The following is a 23,854-nucleotide window of genomic DNA, read 5'->3' on the forward strand; positions in this document are numbered from 1 at the left end:
GCTTAGACATCACTAGGGATGGGCACTGATCTGTCATATCTGCACATGAGGTAATACTTTCAAAAGTGTCTCAGTGGCTTAGAAACCTTGCTGTCCTCATGAGATTTACTGCAACTTGGGTACTTTTGCAGTAATTAATACATTTATTTTGCAGAGATTTTTATATGCATGGAGATGCAATTATGGATCAGAATTCAAAGGTCTGGGCTCTTCTCATTAGTTTTCAAAACTTGAACAGTGAAAGTAATGTTACCAGATCAGACTTCCTGTTTTATCCTGTGACTCCTAGAATTTAAAATAAGGAAAAATGCAGCCACAAAGTTTTGGGGGCTCAAATTCTAGAGGAACCAGAATCCAAAGCCCTTGCTTTCCAGTAATCTGCTTTGCTACAATCTTTATAAATCCTTAAAGAAGTCTGTTTCATCGTCAGCATCTCTGATATTTGCAGTCCCCCATCAAATTTAAGTGACCTTGGACTGTATAACCTGAAAAGAAAGATTACAAGAATTTTGGCGTAGCACCTACATTACACATCTTATCTGTACAAATTTCTTAGTTTCTATGGGTAGAATAAGTATTTCTCTCTGTTTCTACGGGTACTGATAGGCAATGTCCAAATCTTAAATCTTCATGCCTTCACACCTAATCTTCTCAAGGTTAAAGGTGCTAATGGAGAGTGATCCAGGACACATGTCAATTAAGGAGATTCAGGATTTTTCTAGTTAATCCAACATTCACTTTGGTTTTTTCCTTCCAAGAACTAGATGCAGTGCCAGTTTTGTTAGCAGAGAGATGACTTCAGGTCAGGCTTAGAGCTAATACATCACATCTGAATAGCAAAAGGCATCCTTGGCCATGCACAGGCAAGTCTCAAAACCCTTTAGAAAAATACAGGATTATTCCAGCAAGATTTGGGCTTTTCTACTGACCAAGAGCAATCCATCTCTCCCAGCAGGGAGCCATGCTTCAGGTGAAAATTAGAGAGTAATTTAACCTCAGGTACCTTGGATCACTCTATGTGATGAGTACATCACATCTGCTTGATTAGTTTTTCCTTTTTGTTTTTTTCATGCCACTGATTTAATGGTGCAAAAATTATCAGAGATGCTTCTCTTCCCTTTATATGTTGGTGGGTCTACATCGGTTCCAGGGTCTTGCCCAGCCAACAATCCCACTGCTCTGAGAACATGATCAAAACCAAGGGGTGATCATTAGACTATATTAATACAGAAGGTTCCAAGGGAGCATCAAATCCAATTCAGCAGATTGTACCAGTAAATTTTGCTATGGGAAAGAGAAATGCTACACAAATGTAACAGGGTCACCCTGGGATTCCTTGTACTGAAACATCATTTTACACAGAGGATATATATATATATATATATTTTATATATATATTTTTATATATATATTCACACACACCCGCGCGCACACACAAAAAAAGTCTTTGATAGGCTTTCTGTGTTCTAGTAAAAATAGTTGGCAGCTGCAATCTGTGAGACCAGAACTGGCTTTTGTGCTGCCTGCGATGCCCCCACTCTGCAAATTGTCTCTCAAAGGCAGACGCTTGTATTTATCTGGCAGGTTGAGCTAGTGCCTGCCTGCGACAGAAACAACCTCCCATTGGGACACACACAGAGCTCGTAGATTTTTTGCCTGGACCCTGCAGAAGAGGAAGATCCTTGAGGCAAGTTAGGTAGTTTGATTTTTGCAGAATTCAACGTTATCTGAAGGCGGAGGTGGGGAAAGAAAGAGAGAGACAGAATTAGTGGAGAGCTGTTATTTTTGATCTTGTGTTCAAAGAAGCTTCCGTCAGACAACTCAGCTACCACAAACACTGGGTAGGCAACTGTATTAATACTGATACAAATCTGGGTGAGCATGTTACTGGCCTTTACCATGAGATGCCCAACACCTCCAGTTTGTTTCTGCTAATCTACCCACTGCATTTTCCTGTCTTGTAGCTTCCTGGGACATCTCCATGTTTGGGTGAACCCAACTAGAGTTATCTCACTGCTGTGTGGCATCCCTGCATAGTTCAGGTGCACATAACGACTTCACTCCCCCACCAGGACTTCTGGCACTGTGATCCCATTGCCAGTTATGCTGTCAGGTTCATAGTGCTGACTTTTATGTGTATTTTATATATATCTGTAACACTTTCATGTTTGTTAAAAAGAACTTAAATGCTGTAACAGAACTGAATTTTTCCTTATAAAACAGAACATAAAAGCAAACCTGTGGCAGCTTTTAGACACATGGCAGCTACAGGGGAGCGCTCTACCATCACTAAGAAGAGCACAGTAAGATAACCTGCACACCAGAGCAACTGTATTTGCTCTTATCCTCAATTACAGTAAGAGTCTCCAGTTTTATCATTCAACCATCTATCTCCTGAGAGAGACAGGTCAATATATGAATTTTAAAATCAACTTAGTGTTAAAAACATTAAGATAACTTCTTGCAGTAGTGAAATGCCTTGGACTTCAACTTTATTATATTAGGTCACTTGGTTGGGGGTTTTTGAATTTTTGTCAGTTTTTTGGTTAACACCAGTGGTCTGGGTTTGGAACGTCTTAAAATGTAAATGTTTAGAGATAACAGAACTGCAGTAGAAATCCCATTCTGTTTATTACACCTGGTACTAAGATAGAAAAACTTTAGCTTATGTTGAAGCCCTACTGCCAGAGGTTCATCTTCAATGGGAAGCTCCTCCTGTTGAGGCCCTTGGTGGGTTCCCAGTGGGGGCTCCTTAGCTACATCCTCCAGTATCTTCCATCACTCTGGCAGGAAGAGGGGATGAGAACCATGTGCCCATGTATTTTTGACACACCAGAAGAGACTTAATTCAACATCTATTTTACTTTTGTTCTATGTTGTCAGTTCTACTTAGTCTCTCTTCCCCTTTGGGATCTTACCTAGTGCAGCAACAACCTGTGTCTCCTAATGATCCCTTTCTTTCCAAAATGAAAACATCAGCTACAAAAGCTTTTCAGATCAATACTGGTGAATTAAGCTTTTCTTATAGAAAAATGTATGATAAAAGATTTAATTACGTTGGCCAAGTAAATCTTGTTTTAAAGTGACAAGGAAACAAAGAATTTAGGAGCAGTCTGTATTTTACAGCCACGTAAATCTGCTTGAACAACAGATGCTATTATCCAAGCACTTTAAAAATAATGAATCAGCCTTTGCCACAGAGCATCTCATTTACATATGAGCTGTTTAATCACTGCTAGCAGAAACTAAGCTAGGAAGTCGTGCTGCACCAGTGCTCTCATACCAGTGTTTCAAATGCAGCTGCTCAGTGACCCAGAAGGGGATCTGCAGATCTGTGGCTTGGTCTGGCTTTGCTGCAGGGCTTGCCGTGCTTTGCTTACCTCTCCATCTTTGGATTCCAGCCTGAGCTCTGTCCTGCATGTGGCTTTCAAGCTGCCGGCCTCGGCGTTGATCTCGATGCCTTTTGGAGCCTCCATCACCAGTGCACGTGTAGGTGACTCCAGTCTGTAACAGAGAGGGGAGTTAGCCTGGTGGGTTGAATATTCATGTTCAGTCTCAGGCTGTCATCTTGCACAGCCTGTCCATTTCATGGCACCTTAGGACCTACTGCTGCTCAGATCCATAGCTGGTTTAGACAGTGGGAAGAATTCATGCACAATCTGGTAAAACACATCACAAATCAAATCTGCTAATTGCAGATTGGTGCAATTAATCTCCGTATTTCTGATACGAAATTACCAACTTTGCTATGCTGGGTCAAGATGCAAGGTACAATAAAGCTCCCCCCATGATCAGCTTGCTCATCTGCAAGTTCAGATTTCTAACTAATCAGTGTTAACGGGGTATATTAGCAAAGCAGGACACCTACACAGACAGTACAACACTCTTGTTCCTCAAACCATGGCTCAAGAAGGAACAAATTATTTGTCTTGACTCCCTATAACACGAGGTTTGGAAGAGCTTAAAGGACATAAAGAAATCAATGAAAACAACCAGGCTGAAGATCCCAAGTGCCTGATGTCCAGTCCTATGCTTACATCACGCTCCTCACAAACAAGCTCCTCTCTGTAGTGCTTTGACCCCTCCAAACCATGGATACGCCACACAGGTATCTGATAACTCTGGTACAGCACTGTTTAACATAGCCAAACCTTTTATTTCAGGCAACTGGGGTTAATGCTGGAAGATGTGGAAGTGAAAGGTTCAGTCTTCCTTACTGATTATCCATTCATAAGGCTTGTATTGTACTTGTTTCTTCTCTTCTTTATAATACGCTCTCTTATTACTTTCTGCATTGAAAATGATAATAAAAAACAATTCCCCCTCTTTGGGAATATCCTCTTTGTTGATTTTATCACCATTTATTTACTGTACCATCACAGAACTTAGACTATGATCTCCCCACGTGAAGCAGGCAGGCAGGCTGGATCAGAAGCTGCTCTGCTTTGACTGCTTCAGGCGTGCAGCACCAACAAAACCAAAGCACAGGGCAGCACACAGCCACCCAGCTCACTCAGGCAGCTTTTAGGACTGGCTTGCATCACTGCTGTGGCACTTCAGCTGTTTCTCTGCTCCTCATATATAACCATTTGTGCAAGTCAGTGTATCCTTAAATGGACTCCTGCTAGTACTGAGACAACATTATGGGAGACTGAGGGAGAGCTGAATAAATTGATCTGTATTTATTGCAGCCAACAGTTCAATAAAGCAAAGGCAGAGTTCCCTCTGTGTGGCACTTTTCAATTTATGGCTTTCCCTCTTGTTGCTGTCTTCATATTGCTGCTTTTTGAGCACCTTCCCCTCAATATACCAAACTCACCCGTAATTTCGTGGCTGACTCAACTAAATCTAAATTTCAGGGAAGAACTGAGGCATACGCAGCCAAAGGAACGAGCATGCTCTCACGATTACCAGTCTCTGCACAATCTTTCTGAGCTGCTTTTTATTTGCTTTCTTTAGGGAAGCTACACTTTATGTAAACCTTCTTCTGATCCCTCCTCTGGAATCACCCCTTGTCTGGTTTCTGAGGTTAAAACTGCTGCTACTCACTTCCCACCACTCCCACGACTGAACTGCAGATTGCTTGAAGGAGTAAAAGCTTGCAAAGAGTGATTGCCACTAAATAGTGATACCTGGGATATGATTCCTTCTGACCTTCCAATTGCAGTAACTGCCTTTCCAATATCTGTTAGAATTTCTTTATGGTAAAACCAGCCAGAGCCCACAGCCATAGGGCTCTGGAACATGCACTCATTAGGGTGGCTGAACACCGTCTGCCCCACATTTTCTCTATGGACTTCTCCCCAGGGATACAGTATGTTCCCATCTTCAGTGGTGTAGCACACAGGCTTACCCTGAAAAATGCAGGACCCTCTGCCTGCACTAAGCCCCCAGGATCTGAGCTGCAGTGGCTGGGATGCAGGCACACATCCACTCCTGCTTCACAGGCAGGATCCTCCAGAGCTGAAACAGAAAGCTGGGGCCAGTTGTGTCTGAAGTCTCTGTAGCTAAATTCACCAGAGGATGTGTCCAAACCCCAAGACAGCTGAGCTAATCTGAGGATAAAACAATTCCTAAGAACCACAGCCAGGTGACTGCAGCTCTCCAGCATATTAGTGACTCTTCAATTTCTTTGATGTCTTGGCTGTCTCAATGCATTTGTTCATCCGTTAATCTTGTAGCTCTTCTGCCCACTGAGAAACAGATCTTGTAAGTTCAAAACAGCATTCAGACACCACAGTGCAAATGCACTCATTTGCAGCAGCAAGCACTCAATTTGTGCTCTGTACAGGAGGAGCTTCCCAGTCCCACACCAGTGCCTTACTGGAGAGTGTAGAGAGCTGGGAAATTGGGGAATGTGTTCCCACAGTGGAGGGGGATCAAAGAGGGCCTTCTTGAAGATCCTCCCCTGTGGATACAGATCCCCCTAACATTCAACTAAGTTAAATTCATGCTTTCAACGACCTACCAAGTACCTGGGAACCTATTAGACAACACTGTCCCCAGGTTTTATTCTCTTTTCTTACCAACAAAGTGACTGAGTTATTTCTCCCTCGTCCACCCAGTGAAAACCTGCAGGCAGAATACCATCATCTCACAAACACTGAAGAAACCCCACAATTTTAGATACATCCTAATCCCTGCACAACTTCTTACCTCACAGAGGCCCAAAGGACCCTCTCAAGCACCTCCCAACAGTCCACAGTGCACTGTGAGACCAGTAAATGATGCGGGGGCTTTGCTGCTGCTCCATAACCCACCCTGCTCCCTGCAGTACCATGTGCTTTTTGAAGTTAGCTGGGCTGGCCCCATCTCTGCCATCCTAAATCACTAGCTCCGACAGCTGCAATCTTGCTGATACGCTGAATTAACCAAACTCAATCCCTTCAATGTTAAAAACACAATTTTGACCCCCCTCCCCCCTTTTTTTAGAACCTTAAAACTATGTGAATGAGTGCAAGCACTATAACAGCAAACAGGTTCTTCCAACTATGAGAAACTTGGGCTTGCAGCCCACACGGTTTTGTCCTTGTGCTGTGGGTCTGGAGTCTGACTCTTCTCTCTCTTACATGTTCAACACTGGTGTAACTCCACCCGTTTGTATGGGACTTTTGTCCCAGTTTATGATAACTGTAAAGGAGGATGAAAAGGTCTAAATATATTTTTCCTTGGCATTTCAGAGGCGTATGATTGTAAGGGATTTAGTTTGATTATTTTCTAATATCCCAAATGAATCTCTGAGATACCTGACTTTAAGCAAGGAGCTAAAAAAATCTGTGCAAAGCCAGAGAAAGCAGTTGAGGACTTTATGCTCTTGGGGGGTTGAGTAATGTTTACCTAATACTTTCATTTGAATCAAGTGTTTAAGAGACACTCTCCTTTAAAACCTAATTCTGTCTTCCAGAGCAGAACCAATTTGGAGACTAATAATGAAAGAAAATGATTTAGCGATGAATAGACAATTTGTTCAAAAACAACATTTGTTTGCCAGGGTCATATGCTGGAGCTTTCAATAGGATTCACATCTCCCTGTTAGGTGTAAGCCTGTACTTACAGCAGGAGGCTGGGAAGGTGGCTGCATGAATATAGATTGTTTCATTATTTGCTCCTGCTCTTGAATTTTACATCCCAGCAATTGGCACATAAGCCCTTTTTATTGACCATGGGTGCTGCTTAGTTTTGCTCCAGTATTGCCAGGAACAAATTCTGACCTCTCTCACAGAGCTGGGCAAGGAAGGTAAAATCACTGCTAAGCACAGAGTTACAGCTTGCTGAATTCAGGACAAAGAACTGCTGTCAAAATTGCTCCTGTCCCACCTACAGTCTCCTAGTAGGTGGATGAAGAAACAGTCTCCTATCTTGGTGACTACCCACAACATGGGAACCTCTCCTACGGATCCCAGCCTGTAAGACACAAGTAACAGGGTTTTCATAACTATCAAACTACCCAGGTTCCACTTATTACAGCATGGATTTTGAAAATCCCATTAAGCACCTAAATGCCATAACAAATCTGACCCTTAATCTCAGTTCTTAGTTCTGCAACAGAGGTAATAGCACTTCCCAGCTCCATAGGGAGGATGAAAAGGTAAATACATTAGTGGTTGTGAAGCAGTTACATACTGTAATAACTGAGGCCAGGTAAGTACCACAGCCAAAGATAGATGGCTGGCAGACGGATAAGTGATCTTTCCAAAACTGCAATATTAGGCTCTTACCTTCATCAAAAATACTGTTAGTCTTGTTCCTCCCACTGCCCACAGTGGGCCTGCATACCGATGTGTGAGATGATATACGCAAGGGAAGCCTTTCTCCAGCTTAACCATGCTTAACGGACAGTGCCAAATGTGCCTCTTAAGCCCTTTTACTCAAACCTACCACTGAAGCATCTCTCATTTTAAAGAGAAGTGATGGCACCTGTGTATCTCACAGTGAGCCCTCTCCTGCTACTGCTGGAAGTTTTGTGCTCCTGGGAATCAATAAGGGAGCAAAGTTTTCAGTGCTTTGCTTTGAAAACTTCAGCAATAATTCAAAGGAGGTCAGCACATGCGTTTGTACTGTGGTTTCCCTGAAAGTCATCATCCTCTTGGAAAGAGCATTACTTATCCAGATTTTTAGTTTTCATTTCCTTCATCATAAACAGTGCCATTAATCACTCCAGTAGCATGGATTATATTTCCTCATTGTCCCTGTCCTCTTCCCCAGGATAATGCGTTGTTTTCCTTACTATTATGAATAGCCTTTTGAATTTGGGGAGAAAAGAGGATATAACAGATGTTGAAGGCAGTACCACCAGCAGCTAGGGGCTGCTGATGTGCTTCCAATGAAGTGGACACAATTTCTTTAAAAAAAGAAAGTTTAATCCAAATAGTTCAGGGTCCAGCATTGACGCAAACAGGACCTGCAACGAGTGGCTGGTACCAAGGACTGCAGCACAGTAGAGAGATGATCTTCAACTGCTGATGTGATCTGAGGACCTATTACTTTTTATTTTATTTATTTTTATCCTTTCATTTTTTTTTTTTTTTTTTACAAGGAATGGCCTCAAGCTTCAGAATACTTGTCCCCATGAGAGGATTTTGCTGTGTGGGGCACAAACTTGGCTTGCAGTATGGAAATGGAAGGAGACGTTTACTCTCGGGAGGTGAGAGGCATATGATGCAGCAGTGTGGTAATGTGAGCTAATTTAATTTTGTTTAGAAACCTCTGGACTGAGAATAGAGCATGCATTACTGCAGCTGTAGCCCATTATTTCTAATGACTCTAATTATTTCTTATGGTATCCATCTGACCAGCTGTAAGATTTCACATTGAGCATAAAATTAGCCAGTGTTACCACTGTGCCTGCTTACATCTCATACAATTGGTAAATTATGCTAGCAAGTAAACGTAGAGCTCCGTCAATTTGCAATAATGAACTAGTACCTCAGGTTGAAGTTTGTTTTCTATCTCCCTTGTTTTGATGAAATCAGTGGGATCACCCACTTGCAGTGACTTGTTCTTCTGACTCCATTATTTGTGTGTTATCTTAGATAGATCTATTCATAGAGGAAAACACAATACTTAACCAGAAGTTAATGGAGCTTTTACTGAGTTGCAAAATCCCCATACTTAGTTTCTATTTCTACAATGCTTTTTCCCCCTTTCTTTTAAATTTGTCTTACCTTTGCTTGTATTGGAATGGAAAAAGTTTGGGAGAAGGAACAATGGGTTGGGTCTGGGCTCACCTGGTAAAACCTCAGTGGATCATAAGTTCAAGCAAAGTCCTGTCATCTCCCAAAAAGCAAAATGCTCTGCCCTGAGCTTTACGCTTCATCATTGGATTCCCTTCCTACTGGAAGGTACTGCCATTTTGTAAGGACAAAATAAGCTACAATATAAGTATAATATAAATATAAAACAGGAAAGAAAAGAAAAGGCATCTGGTCTTGGTACATCAGAGAAAGAGGTTCAAATCAAAGCGGCATAATGCACAATCCCTTTTTCCAAGATACCATGATTTTGACAAGGTATGAAGTATATGGCCCAGTACAAAAGCAGCAAGTATTCTGAGAGCTTACAGAAGAGATCACTGCTAATTAGGAAACGTATCCCTGTTATTTACTGCCTAGCATTGACATAAATCTTGTTTTCAACTACATGTTAATGAAGCACACCAATTACTGTTTGAATAGGGACATCTGATTACAGTCTCAATCAACAGAAATAAATCTTGCTTATGGAAGGTTTCCAGAGTATTTTCTTTAGGAACATTAATTACAGAAGTAAACAAGGATATATTATTATCATGTCATCCAATTGTAAATCCTGCCTATTGCTGTAAATACTGATATTGAGAGCATGTATCTCCATACAGTTTCCAGTGTTTATGCTGCAAAGTGACAATTCCAGTGCAGCCATACTCTGAAACAGATTTGTATGGCTGGTGGTCCAAAGCCTCATGTAATTCCTAATATGATCTAGCGGACAATGCTATCATCCACAAACCATGGTTAATACCTAAGGAAAATCCAGTTAAATGTCAGAGACCTGACAAGAGCAGAGGTCTAATGATGCTTTATTGGAAATTACAGTCTTCTAATTGAGCTAGAGATAAGTCTGGTTCAAATGGCAAGGGGTGCGACAAGTTTGCTTAACTGTATTGGGTAACACAGATGCTAAAGAGATTTGCACAAAGCTGGGTCAAGAGGAAGAGAAATTCAGAAAATAGTATAAATTACCCTTGTACTTAACACTGTTCATAAGCTTTAATATTTCCTTGGATAGGGAACCTCGTGAACATGCAGCAGAATAGTTCAGCTTGGACTCTGCCAGTGCTGCAGTCCCTGATGGATGAATGAACAGCTGAGTGTGCGCATGCGTTTGTGGGTACCTGTCTGCTTGCTCCATCTTGCCCTCCTGGTGTGCTGCATCAGTCAAATCCTGACCATTTTCCCCTGCTTCAGCTCTGCTAATTCATTCCCAAGCTAATGCCTTAAATCTTGTTTTAGAACTTTCCTTTTCTCTCTTCTTTTCCTTTCCCCTCTTCTTTTTATTTTTTTAAATAGAGCTCTTACAGCTGCAATACAAAAAGGAGTGCTTAGGCACGAGAAGTGTAATACACCTGCTGCTGGTTTTGCTAACTTCAGCTCAGTGCCCAACGAATATATTTTTCACCTAATTTGAGCTACAGATACTGTGTTTAGTGAACTCTTCCTAAAACAAAACTCTCCTGACCATATAGAGAAATAGCTTAATATCTCTTCAGAGACTGCAACTCCAGGAGGGCTAACTGAGCAACAGGAGCGGTTTGAAAGCACTACAAAGCAGGTCAAAGCCAGCATTAGGAATCAGCTCATATTCAAAGAAGGGTTGTGTGGGACTAGACAAATGCGGAACAGGAGTTTGTAGGCAAGGTACCAGCTTGCAGCATGAAGGAGGTGAGAAACAGCTTTCATTTTCTTCTTAAAAAGCACTACATTCCTCAGCATGGAAAAGGGAGTGCGCAGCTCCTCCCAGCACACTGCATCTCCCCTGTTACAGTCTTTCAGTACACTTTACATTAGCTGAGGCTTATTCAGAGATCTAAAAAGTAGTAAAACTAGAAAAACATGCATGAGCCAAAGCACAATTGTAAGTTATTTGTGACTGACTACCATGCTACAGCATGAGAACTGCTGAAGAGGATGTAATTATGCAATGTTGTCCTGTATGTTTTAGGGTTGTGGTTTGGTTTTTCTGACTTTTCAGGTAATTTCTGGAATGGTTTACAAGAAGCCAAATATAGTATTTGGAGGACAAATCTAGAGTTCAAGCAGAAGATACCCAATTTATCTAGGGAGAAAAATGTACTGTTAAATACTGTTGAGATCTAGTTTCATTCTGAACTGGAGAAGTGGTGAAGGGTAGAGATTGTCAAAAGAAAGAGTGGAGATTAATGTTTAACGAAGTGAAGATATTACTGAGAAAATTAAAACGATCTGGATAATTAAAAAATTCTGTTGCTTATAAATCAAGAAAGGCAATTATCATAGAAATTAGGAGATAGTTGAAAATGATGTGTGGTAAATACAGAAGTGGTTTAAGAAGATAATGTGTTTAAGTGGCCAGGGAATGGATTCAGGGATGCACAATGAATTATTCCTATTTTAAGTGTACAGATGACTGCAACTTCACTCTCCTCACCCAGTGGGTTGTAAGCAAATCGGTCTTGCTCTGAATGCCTGCTGTGCCTGCCAAACCCAAGCAGAGAGCTGCCTGCAGGATTACCTCTGTCCTGTGGTGTTCAATCTTTCAGCCTTAATTGATAAGCTGGAACACCCAGAGTCGTTAGTGAGCCATGCGGTGGGAAACCTCCACTGGCTGAGACTAGTGTAAGATCCTGAGGAGGCACAGTGCCCCTGAGCACCACTGGGCAGAGGGGTTATCAGCTGAGAGCAAGGGCATGATTAATAAGAACACAGCAATTGTAGGTGAGACTGAGAAGATCCAGTCCCTGCTGGATAGCCCTGTATGTTAACATGAACTCTGCCAGTAACCAGCCATATGAGACATCATGAAATACAGGAGCAAAGAGTCAGCGCTGGCTGGAGGAAAATCAAAGGACAGATGTTCCTGGCATGGTCAGAAGTGGGGCAGTAAATTACATTATCACAGCGCAGGCTGAGCTCTAACTAAGCTACAGCGCTGCTACTGATGGCGTTAGATGGAACTTAAGAGCCTGTAATTATTTTTATTACAAAAAACCTAACCACTAACTGCCTCTTGTCACAAGTTACGTAGTCTGGGTCAAAACTGGTCAAGTAATGGTCTGGAAATCCCTTTGTGGCTATGTGGGCTAACCAGAGGGCTTGGAGCTGCAGCACGACCATACCTCTTCTGCCGACTACAGCTTCTCTGCCTTTCCAGCAAGGCAAAGTAACAGGCGTGGTAGTTAGATATGCCCAATCTAATACCTAAACCACCTTTTTTCTGCTTGTCTGATACACCTTGTCACCTACCTTCCTGCAGTAAAATAAAACAAATCGAAACAAAATAAAATCCTCCTCCTGTTGGGTGCATTAATGAGCACACTCATTTCACACATGGAGAAAAATAATTACTTTTTATGTTACCATAATTGCCTAAACCACAAATGCATTTTTCAGAAACGAGGCTGAGCTGGTGTAAGTTTCTAATTACAGGTTGAAAGCTTCTAATTAAAAGGCATAAATTGGAAGAAATCTTTTCAACCAGAATTACAGAAGAGGCTACTAAGATTGGGTATCATCTGGATGCATTCCCACCAAGCCAGAGAGGAAAAAGGAAACAGAACCAAGTCATCTCAGTACTTCATCGGGGCCACTGACACCACTTGCTACCTAATGTCTAATGATGTGCTGCTATAAGGAATGTGGAAGAGGTGAATACATCACAAAGCAGGTCTGTGGGGCCACCACAGAGCAACCCTGGGCCATTGGAGCAGGGAGAGGGGCAGCTATGTTGTAGCCTGGAGGTAATGGCTGAGGCTGAAGTGGGCTTTTTGCTGAAGTTTATACTGGCTTCTGGATGGTGGCAGGACAACAAAAGCCACCTGAGTTGGCCTAAAGTTACAACACCTGATGGGAAGATGGTACTCAAGTCAGCTAAAGCTTGCTAGATTAATCCCAAAATATATGTTACTTTATATACAGCACTCTTCTTTGGGGTGCTTTCATGTGCAGCCAGTGGTTGACCACTGGGGCAATTTGGGCCAACTCACTACTTTCCTGGCTTATTCTTCTGCTTTACTTTGGAAGAAGGCAGCGCACTTTTTGTCTTATTCTGTGTTTTAGGGTGTTAAATAATCCTGCTGAGCAGACCAGCATGTCATCACTGACAGAGAAATCACTTCCTTGTGATAACCCAATATACTCAAATGAGAGGATTACTGGCAGGGGTGCACCGCTATGGAAATCTGGCAATCATTATCATCAGTACTTTGCATGCAGTCTTTACATCAGAACTGCTCTGTGAAGAGGTGTTAATCTAGATTTCCATTTTAGAATTCTTTTTGAAGTCTACCTGTCATGGTATTTTTGCCTGCTGTTTGGTCAGGTAGATTAAACCACATGCAGATAGCACACAGGTTCAGCCTACAGTGCTTTCTGCAATGATGATTTACTTCTCCAAAGATTTATTCTATTTCTTATAAAAAGATTGGATTTAATAGTAAATCACTTACAATGAGAAATATAGAGATAACAAAACTAAAAAGGATTTGAAACGGTAGAATAAAAATCTTTCTGTATAAAAAGGTGTGTCTGTATGCATCATATACTTGCTGATGATATCCTTTGGAAACATGCACACACTTCCCTAAGTGGATTTGAAGAGCTTATTTAGCATGACAATTTGGCTACAACCTGATGACTATTTCTGAAAACCCATTTATGGACCTTCAGACACTCATACTCCTACAGCGTATCCATCCATTGTACAGTCAATTTATAATGATTCCACCAAATTAAATCTTTATTAACAAACTTATTGACTCTGTCTTTGACTTTTTGTCCCCTCTTTTAATTAACTGCAGTAATGAGACAAGCAACATCCAATATAACATCTGACCAAACATTTTGTTTAAAACCTGCAGTTTATTTCAAGCAGCTTCACAAAACATGAAGGCTGAATTGCTATTTACTAAATGTCAATTTTCACACTCTGTTGAACCTTTCCTGAAGCTTGTCAACCATAAATTTGTAGTCATTTCCCCCCCTCTGATCAGAGCTATATAGAGCCTGTAACACGTTTTCAGTTACTTTTCATTTTTATGCAGATGTTCTATTTGCTGGCCCCAGTATACTTCACAAAATGGTAAATATGCATAAATTGTCAATCTAAAGGGATGTATACATCAAGGTTGTGGCCTCTTCCACGGTCACCATTTACACCGGTAATAAAGCTGTATGTCCGCATGCATAAGGCCACAGGAATCATGTACACTTCTCAAATCCAGCCTGTTACTATGCAACAACACTGCACCATCCTTCTTCCAAATGTGCTGGGCTCTTGCTCAGAGTTAGGGATGTGTTTCACCTTCCAGACCACTCGTTCACAGCCTTGCTCCCTGATTAGAGGCACGATTCCTATTTCCAGCTGCAATTCCCTGCCCTGCTGCCTGGCAGGCATGAAGCAGCCTTGCTTAATCACAAGCACACACACGCTTCTTTGTACAAGCAACTATGACCGTGCATAGAGATGTAGGACTTGGCTTCGGTGCGAAGAAGTATCTTTCACAGGGTCAAAACCACTGGCAATCACTAAATTTGATCTAAGTCTTCCCACACTTATTACTACTTGCTAAAGCTGCGATAGCAAAAAGGGATGACAAAAGATGCTATCTAGGTCAGGACACTACCACTGAATAGGACAATAACCAGTGCTTAGTCTGATTTCTGGCATAAACAAGCCTGGAAGTCACTTCCTCATTCCTGTACCAAACCTACCTGAACTGAAATCTGCCTTTTAACAACACAGACAACTTATTAAAGGGGCTACTTTAATTCTGGGAACAGGATGTTTTGCGAATTCTTTGCATCAATTTATCTTCAGCTGAAAATGAAAATGTTTTCTGTTTATCTTTTGCATATAATCACTCCTGAGTAAAACACAAATTTTAAGCTAAGATTTGGCAATCTTTCAAGAGTGAAACGCTAGATGACAGTTTTCTTAACTAAAAGAGAAACTGAGCCTGGTGGTGGCAATTCACCCTATGCTGTGAGATGACCATGTTAGCATGAACCTACCTCTCCATAGGGCAGCAACATCCCTGCTCCACCTGGAACTGGTGGGAACTGGGAGCTATGAAGCACTGCTGCTCATGGGTACATGTCTCAGGTAGCTGTGATCCTTCCTCTTGGCTCTGCTTATGCTATTTGATATGTGCCACTGTGCTATCGCTGGCACCCATGCTGTAGGTTGTTGACCCTGTTTGTTCTCCAGCTCCTTGGGTCAGCCACAGCAAAATGAGAAAATGTTCAAGGTTTCTTGCCTTCTGTGAGGTTCCTTCAGTCTTTCCTTGGGCAAGTCTGCTTTTTGAATGTAATAACCTCCCTCATATGACTTTTAAGTAGATAACAAAGAGACAACTACAGCTGCTAAAGGAAGAGGTCAAATGGAGGTGAAATGAGGTGGATTTAAAAAAGCTTCTGCACCATTCAGTGGCACAAACCACTTCCTAGAACAGATTTTTAGCTGGGAATTTAATTTCATTTCATTTTACTCTATTTTATTTTGAATTTAAAGAGAGGCAGGCAGGTAGGAGGACTGTCTTTGTGGCTGAAACACTGCAATTCAATTTCCAGCTTTGTGATGAACTACCTTTGTGACCATGCATGAGCACATTCAGTGCTCTCTGGGTTTATTGCAGCATAGCAGCGGTGGGGATGGCTCAGCACAGCCCAGGAGAGGTGATTCTCCCCAACACCACAAAGTGATACAGGCAAGTCTTCGCTGCTCATTTCTACCAGTACCCAAGGCAACTTTCTCATAGCAAACTGTCACCCCCAATGCAGAGCATGGCTCTGAGCCACCACCTCCACAAGGAACTTCACCAGAAGGTCTCATGTGGTGGTAATGCCCTCAGGTACACAAAAGTAACCCTTCAGACTTCCCAAATATTGCCTTTAGAAGAACTCAATAAAATTACCTTGGGAACATAACACGGGAAAGGAAATTAGACCTTAAAATCAAATTTTTCTTTTGCATGGCCAAACCAAATAATAACCAACAACAATCAAAGCCACGAGGTATCTTACGTTTTTTCCTGGAATTCCTTGTTTTTTTCAGAATTGCCTGCACCCTCATGGTATCTCTCAGCAGGAATGTTAACACTATTGATTGTCTGCTCAGAAGGTCACAGGAGGGAAAATAAAACAGGAGGCAAGAGCTTAACTCTGCAGTCCATGTGGCCATCACTGCTAAAACCTTTCCAGTGGAAATCACTACCAGAGTCTTCATTTGTGTCAGTAACCAAACCCACCACTGAGCCAGGAAGAGCTGGCACTAGGGTGTTTCTTCCCTTCTCTTTAAAATGCTGGTTTGTTTCTGTTCTTTGAAGCAAAAGGTATGAGAGATTTCATGATTGTCTTCAATTTCATGGAAGCTGCCACTTTGCCAAATGTCACCTGCAGACAGGGAAGTGCTATGTGCCAAGGCTGGCCTGTCACACCCCGAGCATGGGCAACACCAAAATGCACTGTTCTTTCTAACACCCCAGTTGTTCCTTGTGACACCCCTTGTAACTGGTTAATTCCAGAAGACTGAATCCTCACTTTGTGGCCCCAGGGAAATGAGGGTATTAGCATCATGTCCACACACCATGCTGAGGAGCCACTGGGCTCAACACTGGACGTCCCAGACCTGTACCACTGCCCACTTGGTAACATTTCTACAGCATTATGCACAGTAAGAACTCATTTCACCTACAGCATTTAGGAACTAATCCTATGTAAGAAAAGATTAGCCAAACCTGCTCTGGTTACCCAGACACAACTAGCTGTGAATTGGAAGGAAGTGTAATTAAAACACAGGACTATTACAAGAGACTGGAGGCCTGTAAAGATGTGCACATGCTTGCCAGCCTGTTTTTAAAATTCTGCTGTGGCATCTTTCTGTGCCTACTGTATGTGAAGGAGGTCGCTGTATGAGACTTGCATGTAGTATCTGCTGATGGATCTTGTGGACTAAATGATTTTCACTCCTACATAACATACCACATTAACACTCCCTGGACTCAATAAAACACAGACAATGGGATCATGAGTCCCATCACACAGGTCTCTCAACAGAACCTGACTGGCTTAAACAGGGGGGAAGAGGGAGTCAGCTGCCTCTTACAAAACTTGGAAATTGCCAAAGAATTACTTTTCTGTCCCTCAGATATTAAGTTCACTGCAGCTCTCCACTTACTCCAATGATTTCCACAGCCCATTTTTCCCATGTGCTGCTGCACAGCGGGTCCCCAGGTATAAACAACAGTTGCTGAATACGAACAATTTCAAACAATACAATAAATTGCAACTTTTAGATTATAGGTGATGATAGTAATGGAGCACCCAGAGCAAACCCACTGAAACCACACAACCCCTCAAACCAGTGCGAATGACTGGTTTCGTTTCAACTCTTCTGCCGCTTCAGAAGAGTTCAAACCAGGTTGGACCTGCCTTCCTGCAGGCTGTGGAGCCATGCTCCTCCAGTGGGAATGCTTGCCTGGGGCTGCAGGGCATGGCTGGGTCTGGCAAGGAGCAGCTCTGGCAGCAGGGATGTGGAGTGAAACCTGGGGACGGGTTTTACCCAGTGATGCTGACTACACTCCTAATATGCCTCTACAGATAACAGTGTACAGAGTATCTCCTCTAAAGGCTATCTTTTATAAAGCAGTCACATCCTGACAGTCATGCTGCTTTAACTTTACTGCTCTAGTTAGAGGTATAATGTGAGAAGAGCTTAAAGAGATATAACTGGACAGGCCTGTTTTAATTGTTCCCACTAGACCTGTGCTCTGTGACCTTGGATATCTACAGAGCCATAAATCTGAGCTTTGACTGCTGTTCCCATAGTGACTGGCAGGAAGAACACACTGGAGGGTGGACTAGGACAGCTTCAAGCAGGCAAGCAGCAACTGGAAATGATTAAGTTTGGAAGCTCTGGGGACACTAATGTCACTGCAGGCCAGCCAACCTGGAAGATAAACATTGCCGGGCACTGCGAAAATGATTTTTCTATTTGCTTTCCACTGAGAGAGTGAATGAGGCTACACTACAGGCATTAGGTTTGGCAAATGAGACCGTGAGCTTTTCTAAGGCAAATTCACCAGTCCTTTCTGCTGCTGAAGCTACTAGCTTGGCATACTTACTGTTGAGGAATGGGAACACCAGCCCTTGAGCTCAGTTAGATCTGCAGAGCAGGCACAGTTGATGCATGGGGAACATTTTCTGCTTGGAGCAACACATGACCTAAGATGCTAAATCATCCCAAGCAAAGCTGCCAGGTACCTGGGCTCTGCCTCTTCTAATGCCAAAGCCAGCGTGGTTATTTCTATAGTGCTCTGCATTGTGCACCAAGGGCTGTCACAGGGTTTGGTGTGGAAACCTTTGGCATCCCACTCCAGAAGGTTAAGGACCTGCTGTGCACTTGGGGAGAGGAGTGCAGCTTGCACTGCAACTGTCAAGTCCAGTCCTCACTGTCACGGTGCTCTGTGCCATGAATACAAAAATAGAATTCAAATAGCTCAAAACACTCCTATTTCAATAAAAGAAATGGTAAGATTTCAGGAAAAAAAAGGAGAGGTACATGCTGGTGGCCTGAGTGTGCATAAAAGCAGCTCAGGAATATTTATATTAGCAGAGTGCACAGCAGGAAAAGCTAGGCTGTGCTAATGGCAAAGCTGCCAGAGTGTTTCTGAGTGACTTGCTCAATAGCACAGTGTGGTGTGCTCACTGGCTGCCCATCCATACACAGTTTCATTAACTCCCCAGAAATCAGGGGCTTATGCATCACAGAATAATGGAATTTACACATGGTCAAATCTAGCATCACCCATAGATCACTCAAAGTTATAACCCTCAGAAAGCCAGCAGCCTCACCATCTCTATGCTTGTATTAAGGTTTGGAACGGAAAATAGCTGTTTTAACATCCAGCATAAATCAGCAATTATTCAGATGGAAAGTAAGAGTGAATCTACCTGTCTATACACTTTGTACTCTACCCAAAGTCTCCAATTCACTTCTATTAAACTCTTCAGACTTTGGTATTGTGGTAACTTTCCTGCCAAAATAACACAGATAAGCCAATAAAAGAGCAAGTACAAGGCATCACTTCTCTCTTACTACATACAGCACTTTTACATAAACACGTAGGTCTGTTAAAAACATGGTAAATTCTGTCCCATTTTGAAATCAAGATTACATGGTCTTTTATGACAAGAAGTTTAGTGGCACACCACAGGGAGACACCATACTGCTTACATGAGATAACCAATCATCCCCAGTCTCTTCTCTAGCCTTTCACTGCAAGTAGATCTTTTAATTTTTCAAGCATCCGAGTCAGATGTGAAGTCTGCACATTCTTATGGTGACCACAAACACTTAATGCATCAGCTGTTTTTTTTTGTTTTGTTTTGTTTTTTTTTCCCAAGTTTGGTTCCTCTTTTGTTGCTTTTAACCAAGTAGAAAACATCAGAATTGCCCAACATTCTTCCTTAAAATGAGCAGCTCATGATCTCCTGAGGTTTGTACAGTATGGAGTACCATACTCTGAAAAATCAGTAAGTCAAGTATAAAAAATGAATCTCTCAGGTTCTCAAATGTCTAAAGTTACTATTGGACATGTTAACTAGCAAAGCATATGGACAGTGCCTGATGGGTTAAAATGGATAACACATATACTAGCAGCTTCCCAGAATACTCATCTCTGAAAGGAAGGAAGCTCTGCAGAAGTGGCCTGGATAGCTTCGTAAATCAATGCCACACTGTTAATTCCTGACAGCTACTAAAATATAAGGGATGATCAGTTTTAAGGATTGCTCCTACGGCAGTCTTGCAATTGTTCTTTCAAGAGAGCCATAATCTCCATATGGGGAGCAAGAGAACCATTGTATGTAAGTATTCAGTAACTCTGCTGGAATTTCAGCCTAGCTCTTGACAGCTAATTTTGTTATTCATCACTCTAAGCAAAAGCACAGCTAAAGACGTTGCTTTTGTTTCCGGAAATTCAAACTGGAGTAGGGAAGCCAGACACTAAGGAAATTGTATGTGCTTTGCTTCACTTAGAAACAGAGAACTGGCATCCAGCTAGAAGAAATCTTCCTCAAAGAGATGATTATGAAACCAACACTGACTTTGCTGTTGCGCAGACATTTTGACATACTTTGAATGTGTATCTGAGCACCTTTGCCTGCAGAACTCCTATTGCATTGACACCAATTCCCCTTTCAAGTCACATCAGTTCACAAGGTATGATGCAACATCATTGAGAATGTGCATATATTTATTAGAGATTACAGCATAAGATATGCAGGCACCTTGAAATATATTTCAGACTGTGACGGCAGGCAGAGTGACTGAATATATGTCAGGGGTTTATGATGGACTCTAAAGTGTCTTCATTTAAGAGACAGCATCCTTTTTTATAGGCATCCTTTATTGCTTGATTTATACTTTCTATCTGTAACTAACCTCAACACTCAGATTTAGACTCCTGATGTGATGTTGCTTGAATGCCACGCACCTCAGAGCTCTGCAGAATGTTCTGACAAATTCATTGCTTGGTCCCCTCTCACTGTTCAGAACAATGTTAATGGATGGACAGATTAAATGATACTCCACTGCTCAACCGAGAACCCATAAAATCAACGTTATCTAGTGGGTGTTTTAGAAAAAATTGTCATATACTAAGCAGGAAAGAGCAAGAAAGGACTAGGAGAGATTTAGTGCTCTATTTTCCACTCTCTTTAGCAGTTTTGCCCTTGATGTTTTCAATAAGACCTTTTTTTTTGCAAAGAATTAGGCATGAACTGATGTAGGGGATGAGGATAAATGACTTTCATCTCCATACAATGTTAGATCCCATATAGCAAAACCTGAGCATTTATGGAAGTATTCAGGGCATAGATGGGCCAAGTCCCATACTAAGGCAACTACCAGATCCCAGGTTGTTTCCAGATGTGCAGCTCATGAAGAAACACATAGAGTGCGTTTACAAGAAGACCTCAGTAACTTTAAATGAATTCCACAGAAGTGATCAAGGGAGATGACTTCATGGGAATGTTTTGGGTTTTCTTAATAAAGGCAAAGCATTGCCCACAGGATTTAGCCCATTTAATGCTAACACCAAAACCACATTGGTAATCCCACCTCACCTAAGTTTCTGTACTTCAGCAAGTCTTAGTGAATTAAGCCAGTGCCTGCAGTATGATACACCTAAAGGTTTGGATTTGGTGAGGAGTAGAAATGCATTGCCCAAATCTCCTGGCACTGTACAGCTCAGGCTGGCTTTTCCACTGTGCTCCCAGCACAGTTTCTTCTGCCCCAGGGGAAACAAGAACTGATTATCTGGTACTGAGAGGTCAGGAGGCTTCAGATAGAAAGGAACAGCAATTACAAAGGACTTAATTTTTGTACGCTAAAATACTCTGTCATTTGTAATTAATTAGAAGTGTATAAACCAGATAAAAGAGCCAAGTAGTTTTTAATCCAGGGAACGCTGGGTTTCAACCACTTGCTGAAAGCTGAGGACCTTTTCACAGGTTTCTCTGTGCTCTCAGGGTAATCCTTTTGGCAGCAAAATGATATTCTTCAGGTTTATAAAAAAGCTTTCATCTTTAGACAGAGCCCCTCAGCTGATTTGTGTAAGATATCCTGTTTTTCTAAAGAGACTTTTACTGCTATATGAATTTACTGCAAACCATTTCATATGCACACATTTTAGATCATACCTTGTGGGTCGTAAGAGAGAGACTTTAATTTCAGAAACCTTAGGAAGCAATAATAATCTTTAACCTCTGGCACGGCACAAGAAGATACTGCATATTTTCTATCAAAATGAACAGCTCTAATAACCTTCCATTAATATCCATTTATATTTATTACTCCTTCATTAAAGTTAAGACACCAAATCCTTAATAAAATAAATTAAATTGGCATTTTACTTCTTCCTCTGCTTTTTAAAATGTTAACACTTAAGGAAGTGGACAGGACATGACATATTTTAATCACTGCCACACATTTCAGCACTAGCAGCATACACCCTTCATGTCTTACTTTTTGCCCTTATTTTATCAAGTATAGGCAGATTTTCACTGAGTTCTCCGGCAGGTAACATCTTACATATCCCCTCATTATCCAGCCTTCTCAGCTGTTCTGGAACTCACCAAGTGGCCATTTCCCCTATGCTTTACAACCTCTTTTATGATCCTTGATGGCCTAAGCTTTGGGGTTTTTGGTTTACTTTCTTGCTTGATTCTCCTGGGTCACTTTATAACTACTCGGCCTGCCTTCCTACAACCATCCTTAATGACACAAAACAAGGCAAAAAGGGAAAAAGAGTATTTTTCTTTTTGTATTATGAAAAGCAAGAGATAACTCACGAATCAACGTCAACTCATCATGAGAAGCAGAGAATTGTAGCTGAGTTTCAGCTGCCAAAACAACTGCCAAGAGGGTCCCAAGAGCCTGACACCCACTCTTGTCAGCCTAACCCAGGGGAAATCTCCCCCTGCAGCTACTGCCCACACCCTGGGAGATTTGCCTCTCCTCTCTGGAGGACCAAACTTTACTTCTGGATGTGTTTTTCCGGCTTTGTTGTAGACTCTCACTTGCTTTTTGGCTCTTACTGGGTTGCATTCACATTTCTGCTTCCCAATCTCCTGCTTGCCCCTGAAGCCACAAAACACTGTGAAACACACACTTACAAGTTTGGTTTCTTTTGTCCGAGAACACAATGTCCTCATGCAGCTGAAGTGAAACATGGCATTATTTCACTTGCCAGCAAAGCCGTGTGTATGTATTGAGATACGTATTTATAGCAGCCACCTCTGCTCATGGATGAAATGGTGGCTGCTACCTGGTCTTTCAAACCAGCCACCTTTATATTTCAAACCTCCACCTTTAATATGGTGCTTTCACATGTTTAGCCTCAAAAAATGCTGCTTTTTTTCAATGAGTCACTCCAATGCCAACTCAGCTGGGAGCCAGAGCAGGGAGCTGACAGCTTCAGAAGTGTCAGCACAAGGGGAATGAGGGGCTGAAGTCCACGGGCTCTCAGCTTTACCAAGATAGAGAAGAGAAAGAGGAATCACCTGCCTGCTTCTGCTTGTGCTGCCAGCACAAGTAGCTTCTGCATTTCCATTTCCTCTCTTCATAGTACAAGAGCATGCACAAGGTGCAAGATGGGTCACTGACTAGTACCAGTCCAACATTGCTGAGCCAATTCACTGCTGAGCCCAGAAAGTGCATGGTACTGCACAGCTACTGCTTATATACTAAAAATATATTACCATTATTCTACCTGAAGTAGATACCAGAGGAGAAACTATGGGTTGTGCTGGGGTCCTCAAAGAGGGACACGTTTGACTGCTGAGTTGTATTTAGAAAGGGGTTCTCATTACCCATCTGCTAGCTCTGCATGGAGAGGCCAAGCTGAGTCCAAACACCGCAGCAAGGAGTAACATTCCTTTCGTATGAACTCAGCAATACTATTTGGTTGGATATTATTAATATCCAAGGCCAGAGGAGCCAAAATAGCCAAAACAGCCCATGGGATAAACCCATACTGCAAAATACATGAGGAGTACACACAGCAGCAGACACCACACATTAAAAAGATAAAATCAATTCCAGTTATGAGGAAACGACA

General features: G+C 42.0%; 1 protein-coding gene across 11 annotated transcripts in view; it reads right to left on the reverse strand.

Annotated features, from left to right (window-relative positions):
• Positions 1-307: 307 nt before the first annotated feature.
• Positions 308-23,854, reverse strand: part of SGCD (sarcoglycan delta) — a 325,796-nt gene continuing 302,249 nt past the window's right edge. For all 11 annotated transcript variants that reach the window (XM_057411983.1, XM_057411980.1, XM_057411982.1 and 8 more), the window contains 2 exons: positions 3,381-3,504; positions 308-1,727 (listed from right to left, as the gene is read on the reverse strand). In XM_057411983.1, the coding sequence (XP_057267966.1) occupies positions 1,554-1,727; positions 3,381-3,504 (298 nt within the window). In that variant the 3' untranslated portion in view covers positions 308-1,553. The remainder of the gene's footprint in view (positions 1,728-3,380; positions 3,505-23,854) is intronic.

This window comes from Pezoporus wallicus, unplaced genomic scaffold (assembly GCF_028554395.1).
Source record: "Pezoporus wallicus isolate ANWC-B61680 ecotype Strahan unplaced genomic scaffold, APGP_CSIRO_Pwel_v1 contig_6354, whole genome shotgun sequence".
Taxonomy (NCBI): domain Eukaryota; kingdom Metazoa; phylum Chordata; class Aves; order Psittaciformes; family Psittacidae; genus Pezoporus; species Pezoporus wallicus.